The following is a 9,887-nucleotide window of genomic DNA, read 5'->3' on the forward strand; positions in this document are numbered from 1 at the left end:
CAGCCTGGTCTACGAAGAGCTCAAAGAACGCAAGAAAAAAGGAAGAGGAAGAAGAGGAGGAGGAAGAACAGGTAGAGGAAGAGAATTACACCAGCAGCAGTGTTAGCAGAGTTACAGGACACGAATGGTAGAAATTTCACAGGACCTGGGAAACACGAATGACCTGTCCAATGAGTCTATAACTAGGCATGCACACTACAGACAGCTAAGACAAAATTCCATGATTTTGTAAAGCTTAACTCAGCTCCCACACTTATGTGTACACACACGCATGAGAATAAGATAGGCCAAATGTGGAGTACTGTGTTCTTCCAACAACTTAGGAAAATATTTAAATGTAAAGTATCCCAAAAGGGCTTGTGATAATGTTAAAACAAAACAAAACAAAACAAAACTCAAACCTCTTTTAGAAAAACAAACAACAAAAGCAAAAACACCCTTGGTAGTGTCACAAAGGTAAGTTCTATGAAGTGTGGAAGCAGAGGAGTGAGAGTGACTCTGTGGCACCTTCCACAGCTAGGAGTTGGCTGTGTATTTCCAGATGAGAGGCCTCTGCTCTAAGCTCTACCAAGCAGAACACTTACTGTCCTTGACGCAAGTCACTGATTCAGTTGCAAAAGCAAACAACCACTCTACATCTAGGCTTTGGTACTTTTTATTAGAGTGAATTTTCAACAAAAAGTGGCTTTTCTTTACAGAATCAATTATATATAAGAACTGTCCATTCCACGTGGAGGCAAGAAATAAAAACCATTTAACCTGTTGTTTTTTTTCATATATTGAGTTTATATACAAAAGTTTCACATTCATAAAAATCCCGAAATTATTAATAAAAAACCCTTCTTTTAATTAAATATATAAATAACCTCAAAAACATCCCATTCAAATCGGCTTAATCTTGAAGTGTAGACCAATGAGGCTGAACACTAAACATTTCAGGTCTTGCACCAAATAGTAAAATACACGGAGGCCTTCGGGATCTCTAAAATTTAAAAAAAAAAGTCAAAGTTATTTTTTGCTCCCTATGAAACGATCTTACAAATTCCTGAAACAAAACGAAACCCTTGTACCGATTAACCAATTGACTTAAGGAAAAAGGAATACTCTTGCTGACAGCTATGGTGAACAGGCTGAGTAACCAACACTTCCCTCTTCCTGTAAGGAAGAATGCAATTAGGAGCACTCACTGCTCTCCGAAGAGAAGTGCAGCCACTTAGAAACCCAGCAGAGTACGGAGGATGCTGTGTATATACAGAGGAACTGTGAGAATACATTTATAGGTTAAAACGTTGGCTGTTCTTTGTAATTGTCATGCATCCATTCCTTTGCCCTTCTTTATTACTTATTTGAGGCACATACTATGTCCCGGGCACTATGATTACTCTGAAGACAGCCCAGTTCCCATGCAGTGTATACTTAAGCAAGTTCTGATTTAGGGCAGCAAGGAGTAATGGAAGCATTATGGGGACATTTTGAGGGAAAGGAGCATGAAGAAGCGACTCAGTGATTCAGTCCAGCAAAGCTTCAGTGGTGCTGCAAAGAAGCTAAGAACGCAAAGGAGGCTCACACATGCCTACGTTCTTTTCAGTGCGATGTAGCATGGGCCCAATGGAGCTGACGAATCCAAACAGTTCCCTTCTGTTTTCTGACATTAGACCAAGGCTTTTTAATCAAAACGACCAACGAAAGTGAGGATTGCTATGCACACTGCTGAACTAAGGACTTTAGACAGTGAAATACTCTGCTAACTTCTCTGACAGACAAGAAAACAAGTGTTTAATTACTTAAAAGTCTGAACACTAAACTGCCGTGGCCAACAGCCAGCAGCTCTGACATGAGCTTCAGTAATGAGATCAGCTAAACTGTAATATACTTACTTTGACTGATTTACATCAATGAGAGAACCTATTTTTGATGTGGTAAAAGAAATGTGTTCATCCCCGATTACGATTTCAAGTTCCTGGAAACAAAACAGTAGAGAAATGGCATCAATAAAAAAAAAAAAAAAAAAAAAAAAAAAAGTCCACCCCAAAGACATCTGTATTCATGCTACAAGAAGTACAAACTTTCCAGAACTTAATGACAGGGAAAGAAATTTAATCTTAGGCAAGCCTGGTGACACATGTTTATAACCTCAGCACTCCAGAAGTAAGGCAGGAGAATTGCTTAAGTCTAAAGCCAGCCTGCTTTACAGAGAAAGTTCCAGACTGGTCAGGGCTACACAGAAAAACTCTATCAAAAAACCAAAAGAAATTTACTTTGCTAACAGAATTCTCTTAATGTAACCTCACTGACTGTTCATGACCAATAGACTTAGTTTCTGGACCAACCCAGAACTGCTTTCCAGAGCAGTCATAAAAAAAGGGGCTCAAACAAAACAACACTGAAATGTTTCTTGTGATGCTGGTGAACATGAGAGCTGGCACATTAAAGCACAGTTTAGAAATGATTATTAATACAAATCCATTTAAAATATCACAAATGTATTTTCTCTTTATGTAAGTTTCTGCAGATATACGACACTAACAGAAGCTAAAGCTTTAGAGTCTGCCATGCATCGGGCCTGACTGCTAGGAGATTACGAGTATTCTCTGCAGTCCCTAAAACACCTTTACAACGTTATAGTCTTTACTAGCCTTCTATCACAAATGTTCAATCCTAAACTCACAAAGCACAGAACACACAAAGATATCAATAACCACAAGTAACACTGGCTCTCCATAGAGTAATGTGGCTACTTAGAGCCTAATCCCCTCTGAAACAGAATGAAAACTAGAACTTACATAACAATGCAACATAATCAATATAATCTAGTTACTCCAGGATGATTATCATCATACAAATTTTATCTGTACTACTTATCCAGAAATCTAAAGCTAGTGAAGGAGCTGCATATTAGTGCATTTTTACACTAAATTATCAACCAGATGCTATTAAAGACAGTCCCAGCTATTTAATCAAAAGGCCTAACTGTGCACTTCATGAGACACAGCCACCTGAGGATTAGCTAAGATTCTCTGCTAATCACAGCAGGCTTGGTTTAACTATCCGGCAGCAGTGTCTGGAGCACGCAGACTACTCCCTCACAGAGAACGCAAAGCTACTACACAGGAATGAGCACTGGCTCTCCCCAGATGAAAACATTTTTATACATACTCAACGTCCTCTGTCTCTGAATTTATTTTTCTAAAATTGATGTTCAGAAATGTTACTAAGGCAGAGATAAATGAAAAATAGCAACATTTTCTCATGTATATTACAAATCTACCCTCTGAAAGAGTATATCGCCTTATTAACACAGACAAATCTGCATATCACATCCTCCCTGTAGAAACAAGTTTAATAGTTTTAAAATGCCCTGCTGTTCTCTGTGGACACAGATGCCCAGTTACTCCTATGCAGTGGCCCTGTAACTCGGGTTCCCGCAGGACACAGACCACCGCCTCTGCTTCCTGATACGACGCTCTGCATGGAGTTCCTGCCACAGAACAGTTCCACCACTGCTCCTTTCAACATGTGCCAGGCTTCTCTACAGATCTTTCTTCTCGTCAAAAAGAGTGCCCGCCATATGTATAGTCCTCAGAACACACAAAAGTGACATTAGATGCTTAGTTCTTTCGACCTTGTATCTCATTTCTCTAAGAGTTGAAAAGTCCCAATTTAGAAACCAAACTGTCTATACAGAGTGAAATTGGGCCTGCCGAGTTCTTTGGGAGCACTTTGGAAACATCGATTATTCTGAGGGGGGTCTAAGAAGCAAACACAATGGTCCACTTGAGCAAAGAAATCCATCGGGTCTCTCTCTGCGGCTCTCAGATATATGAATGTTAAGACAAGAAATTGGAGAAAGTGAACTGCTACATTCAATGAGAATAACCATAACTCTCAAATTTAGCTAGCAATGATGGTGTATACATATTTATAGCAGAAATAACTAATAATAATAGCTAATTTATAATAAATAACTCATAAGTGTCAAAATGTCCAAGCTTGAGCTGTACAAGTTAGAGAAAAGATGTTACTGCCTAACTTTAGAGCTATGTGCTAATACCTTTAGTAAGTGGAGCTAGCAAGGAAAATGGAGCCAAGTAAGGGCTGTGAGGTGTAACTCAGAAGCATTTGCTTGCTGGGAATGTACAAACCTTGACTTCAATCTCCAATACCAAAATTAAAAAGTTTACAGAGAAAGTAAAGTTATATAATCAAAGTTTCAATTAAAAAAAAAAATCCTAAAAACACACTAAGTATATTACCAACTTTGACTCTATCCACTTAAAAACTCACAAGGCACAGACCTGCCGGCCAACCCTGTCAGGAGGCGGCCACAGAGCGTCGTCCTCCTTTGTAATTTCACTGTCGTCAATGATCCTTTTCAGTTCTTCCATTACACTCTTGTGGACATAAGCCTGAAAATCAGTTCAATAAAATCTGTAAATGCCCATCTGTTTGAATGTCCCACAGTTCAGCATGACAAAATAAAAGCAAGTCCTAACTAAATGTCCAAACACAATAGGCGTGAACAACTGAATTTGATCCCAAATCGTCCTTCTCACTACTGCTACTTTTTCTACACCGTGCTCTTTACAACACACTGTGCCGTCTTCCCACTCTAGCTTCTTTGAGGCTCCATATTCTTCTGGGGAAGCAGGGGCACCCAGGCAGCTTACAGTTACTGGGCCAGTATTAGGGCCATAGAGTAAGAGCACAATGCTCTCACACGTGAGCTGGCACTCAAAGGCCAGCCTGACTTCCACGCCTTTCATTTAAAATTTACACTTCATAAAATGAATTAAATGATATGGGGTTATAAGTATTAAGGGTGATTCTTTTGTTAAAAAAAAAAAACACTAAAATGAAAACCACCAAGATGACTTAGTGGGTAAAGGCAGCCGAGGAAAAAGTCCTGTGTTCTATCACTAGAACCCATATAGTAAGAGAAAACCAATTTCTACCAGCTGCATACAAACACAATAAAAAATTTTTTAAAAAAATGCTATAATCATATGTAATTAAAATAAAAACATTTCAATCTATAAATTGGTTTCTTGAAACAGACCTCTGAAATAACTTCAGGATAAATGAACAAGATATAAAAAAATAAACATGTAAACAGAAGTTAGCCAGAGGCAGGTGGATCTCTGAGTTCAAAGTCAGTCTAGTTGGCTTACACTGAGTTCCCCGACAGCCAGGGCTACAAAGTGAGACGCTGTCTCAAAAGAAAGGGAGAGAGAGAGAGAAAGAGAGAGAGAGAGAAAAGAGAGAGAGAGAGAGAGAGAGAGAAAATAGAACTTGCCTCTTTTCTGATCATCACATCATTTTTATAATTGCTGTTGTTGGCATATCTAAGCTTCCCTGTGTGGAGAGAAAGAGAACATCATGAGTAATTTTAAAGGTAAAGATAATTCCATAATCCCACTTTTATTAGTATATCTACTTTCCTCATGCAAGATCAATGCTAAATACTCAATTAAAAGCAGGCTAGTAATTTTTAAAATAATCCATACCTTCAACATAAAATGGGTCAGGTTTGTTAAGGTCTGTTTGCTTTCCTTCCTTCCTTCCTTCTTTCCTTCCTTCCTTTCTTTGAGACAAGATCTCAATGTGTAACGAGGTTGGCAGCCTTGAACAAACAGGGATCTATCCGTCTGCCTCGTTGCCTATGTTTGGGGATTAAAGTTGTGCACAGTAAACAGTTTATTTTCTTACCTAGCCCTGAGCACAAAGTGACTGTGTCTAACTACTAAGTATTCTCTTTAGTGTCATGTGAGTACCTAGTGCTGTTCTCACAATATTTCACCTGGTCTCTAAAGGAATTCTAAGAATGGGTTTCACTTTCTCACCTCTTCACAGGAGATAAAATCAAGGCAAGCAACTTACGCAGCGTCACACAGTCTCAAAAGGTCTGTTTTTGATCAACTCTTTCTCTATAGTTCCAAAAATGATCTCTCAATTCTTTCCCTTCATGTTAGTGTATATGGATAAGATAATGATTTTTTTTTAACTAGGAAGCATGCAAACGACATGAACTGCCAAGCCTGTTCGCTGACTTATTCAACCCATTCCTCACAAGCTCTGAAGCCCCTGGTGTGTGCTTCCCTGTCAGTCAGGTGCCCTGATACAGCTGCAATGTCTTTCTCATCTGCCAAACTGACAGATTCTGTGGTTCATGATTTTGCATGTGAGTCGAGCAATGCGGTGGCAGAGATGCATGAGGACCGACCTCTACTTAAGATTCCCCTGATACCGTGGGGTTCTTAATTCATGTGACTCAGGGCGATAAGGACAAGCTGGTGTTGTTCACAGGCAAGAGGAACAAGAACTGAATTACAAGAGGAATAAGTAAAAAAAAGCAGAGAAAATAAAAGAGTAAAAGACCAGGCCACGACATCAAAATTTGGAAAACAAGGTTGAAGTTATTAAGTTTCAAAATAACGGCAGGACACTGACTGCTATGCTGACTTCTTCCTAAACGCTCCAAACCTTTGGAATACATGATCCTTTCCTTACGTTTCAAAGAACCTTGTGCAAAACTTGCACAAAGCACTTAAATAAAATCCATACTATCCTATCGTAGGTTAAATGTTTATCTCCCAACTACCTTCGGCTTTGACATTTATATACTGCCGACTACACAATGAACATTCACAAATAAAAATTCTTGGTACAGGTAAGAATTGCCTTACACTACACAGGGGCTTCAACAAATCCCTGCTAATTCTGTTCTCTTCTGGGTTTTCTCTCATCCAGAAACCAAGAAGGTTCATTGTTTTTATCTCAATCAAGTATCTCATCTTCTAGAGGAAGGTTCTTTTTTGTAGGGGGAATCTTTGTGTTCGGGGGACAGGGTTTCTCTGTGTAGCTCTGGCTTTTCTGAAACTCCATCTGCCTGACTCTGCCTCCAGAATGCTAGGATTAAAGACTCAGGCAAAGCCTTTTTTGTTGTTGTTGTTTGGTTGGTTTTTTTTGTTTGTTTGTTTGTTTGTTTTTGTTTTTCAAGGTCTGATCATTTATTTCTTACTCTTAAACACTTATTGTTTACTGGACTAATACTCAAAATTAGAAGCTCCCATTGAGGACAGCCTACGTCTCTTAGAAATCTGTTCCAAGTATTTTTCTCTAGCTTCATTCTCTAGGTCAAAAGTTTAGCTCATTCTGTAGCTACTTTATTTTTCTTAGTGCATTGTTTCTTCAGAACAATACACTGGAGTTGGTGGTGTTCCAGGACATATGAAGTAACTAGATGTTTGGGTCTTGCGTGCTTTCTTCCTGGATTTCTTACAGTCTTTGTTCAAGGGCTTTTCAACGGTGCACGAGCAGACATCATCTTCTTTAGAGACACTGAAACACTTTAGGATTCTGCTAGCTCTTTGAGACCCAAGTACAGAGGGACAGGGGCTCAGTTCAGCAATATCATTTTTGTTTTTTAACAATAACCGGTGTACTCTGCACTGGGTCAAGAAGCCTTGCTTCATGGTAAAACCGTTTGTCATTCTCAGTCCTTTTTGTGATTGGGACCACACAACCCATCCATCCACTCTTCACCCAGAGCATCAGTAGCTACCTCTGTGGCCATTTGCTTCTCCGAGAAAGTACAAAGTTTGTATTCACTGTCCACCTGAAAGTGTTCTGACAGCTGGTGGCTAGGAAGGAGATATTCAGACTCATCTACACAGAGCTGACCAACTATCTAGAAGGCAGCACAAAAAGAGCTTCTGGGAGCATTCATTGACTCCCTTACCTTTGTCCATCATCCACTGGTGAAGAATTGTCTTTCAAACCTGACACATATCACACTCCCGTGTTCAGACACGGGGTTCCTCCCCTACAAAGCAGTCTTAACACAGATAGTGAATGAATGAGTAGGCCAAAAAGGCCACCTAAAGATTACAAGCATCCGCTAGAGTATGTGTCTTTTGATAATTCTGTTAACACTCCCGAAGCACAGGTTCTCTGCTCTTAAGTTTCCGATTCCTGTGTGTTCAATTTTTCTGACAGTGGCAAGATCCGCTTTTCTGAATTACTTTACAGCATTTTTTTTTCTCTTACAAGCACTGCGCAGGCGTGCTACACAAGCAAACTCTTCCAACATTGGTATGAAACCCTCCAAACCGGTTCTTCTGGAGTCTGGAGCGTTGTAACATGCCTGCCATCCCACTATCCCGAAGGCTGAAGCAAGAGAATCGTGAGTTCGAGGTCAGCCTGCACTACACAAGACCCTGACTCAAAACTAACAAGTACATTGAAATAAGAAAGGGAAAAAAAAAAAAAAAAACAGAAACCCATTCCCTGGGCGGCTCGCCCTCCCTCGCAGCCTCTCCGCCGCTCACCGTCCGGCCGAAACTCGAACTCCAGAAACTCGTGCCCAAACTTGCCCTTGTGCCCGACGTAGTACCGCAGGTAGAAATCACTAGCCAAAGCCATTTTTGCCCTCGGTAAAGCCCGGTATACCGCCGGTCCAACGTGCCGCCGGCGCGGAGTAGTGACGTCGCAGGCGCGGGCAAAGAGCGTCAACGAGGGCGCGCTTACTCCGGTAGGGAACGAAAGCCGGGAGAACTGAAGACAAAGCGAGAGACCCTCAGTTCTGAAGGTTTGCGCTGGAGCCGCTTCACCACAATCTCAAGCGCTTTGTTTTCTTTTTTTTTTTTTTTAAGATTTTTTATATGCTTCGATATTTATTTTTTAACTCTGACGGTTTTATACACGTATATGATGAATTTTAGTCGCCCCCACCACGTTACCTTCCACCATCCCTTCTCCTGCAGAACCGCTTTTACCAATAAGCCCTCCTGTGCTTTTACATCTCCTGTATGTCTGTGTTGAGGGGAGAATCACCGAGTTTTATAAAGATTGCTTGCATGAGCGCGATGGTTGGTACAAAGTCGCAGATTTCATTGTGGCATTGTATATTGTTTTGATTGAACCTCACTCCATACACCTCTCCCTCATATACTGTCTCCAATTCTTCTGTCCCAGTTATTCCCGCTGCACTTTCTTGTTAAATGCATCCTGTTACTCTTCCCACTCCATTTCTTTAACCAACCCGCAGTATCCTCTCAGGTTTAATAACCTATACTCACAAGCACATAAATACACGCATACAAAAGCTAAGATCCCTATACAAGATTTGCATTAATACTTCACGGTTACCTCACTTAACTATAATAATTGACAGATTTGTCCATTTTCCTGCATATTTCACAGTATTTTAGAAAAGAACAAATAGCTTGGGGTTTTCTTTGTTTGCTTCTAGTTATTTAAATGGGCTTGGGAGGAACATATGCAAACCATTTTTACTTTCTGGTTGCCCTATGGTATGGGTGTGTATTTTTCTGAGTTTTGAACTAAGGTTTACAAGCTGTACTTAGGGTGGGTATCTCTGATCTCCAAGCACATTGTAAAGTTGGGTGTGGCTCCACTTCCTGTAACTGGTGAAGTGAGTAAAGATACATTTCAGTGGCAACTGGATCACAATCTACCAGAGTCTCTTTGGATAATGCTTCACAGTATCCAGTGGCTAACAGCCTTGACTAAGACACAAAGTAAAATGTATCTCTCTGGTGGGGGGTTGATGTTCAAATAGCACATGAAACTGAAGAGTCCAGACAGTTATAAGAGTTTTTCATAGTGTAATACAACTTGTGAATCGGTAAGGATTAATAGTTTGTACCCTAGGTATTTGCAGGGATAGTTTAAGTTGGAGAAGTACGGAACATTCCAGTGTGGAATGGTCTTGGAGAGCACAAAAATGACAGTGAACTTGCACCCAGTGTCCACTCTTAAAGTCCTGGTTACCTTTCTGTTAGCACCACTGAGTAATCCTATTGGTGACTGATGGCCTTCTGTACTAATCCTAAGAAAAGGAGTTCAGTCTCAGTACTGTTCCCACC

General features: G+C 40.3%; 1 protein-coding gene across 3 annotated transcripts; it reads right to left on the bottom strand.

Moving 5' to 3' along the window:
- Positions 1-639: 639 nt before the first annotated feature.
- Magohb (mago homolog B, exon junction complex subunit) lies at positions 640-8,478 on the bottom strand. Of its 3 annotated transcripts, XM_087659367.1 has the most exons (6): positions 8,328-8,478; positions 5,505-5,657; positions 5,294-5,352; positions 4,296-4,406; positions 1,878-1,960; positions 640-982 (listed from the first exon to the last, which is right to left on the bottom strand). In XM_087659367.1, the coding sequence occupies exons 3-6, from the start codon at positions 5,306-5,308 to the stop codon at positions 883-885; spliced, it is 309 nt and encodes a 102-aa protein (XP_087515493.1). In that variant the 5' UTR covers positions 5,309-5,352; positions 5,505-5,657; positions 8,328-8,478; the 3' UTR covers positions 640-882. The 3 variants fall into 3 exon arrangements, 2 of the variants coding, with proteins under 2 accessions (XP_087515493.1, NP_001178034.1); XR_015685835.1 differs by lacking the exon at positions 5,505-5,657 and having other exon boundaries at positions 4,285-4,406; NM_001191105.1 differs by lacking the exon at positions 5,505-5,657 and having other exon boundaries at positions 700-982; positions 8,328-8,421.
- Between the last annotated feature and the right edge of the window lie 1,409 nt (positions 8,479-9,887).

The sequence above is a fragment of the Rattus norvegicus genome, chromosome 4 (genome assembly GCF_021556685.1).
Source record: "Rattus norvegicus strain SHRSP/BbbUtx chromosome 4, alternate assembly SHRSP_T2T, whole genome shotgun sequence".
NCBI classification, from domain to species: Eukaryota; Metazoa; Chordata; class Mammalia; order Rodentia; family Muridae; genus Rattus; species Rattus norvegicus.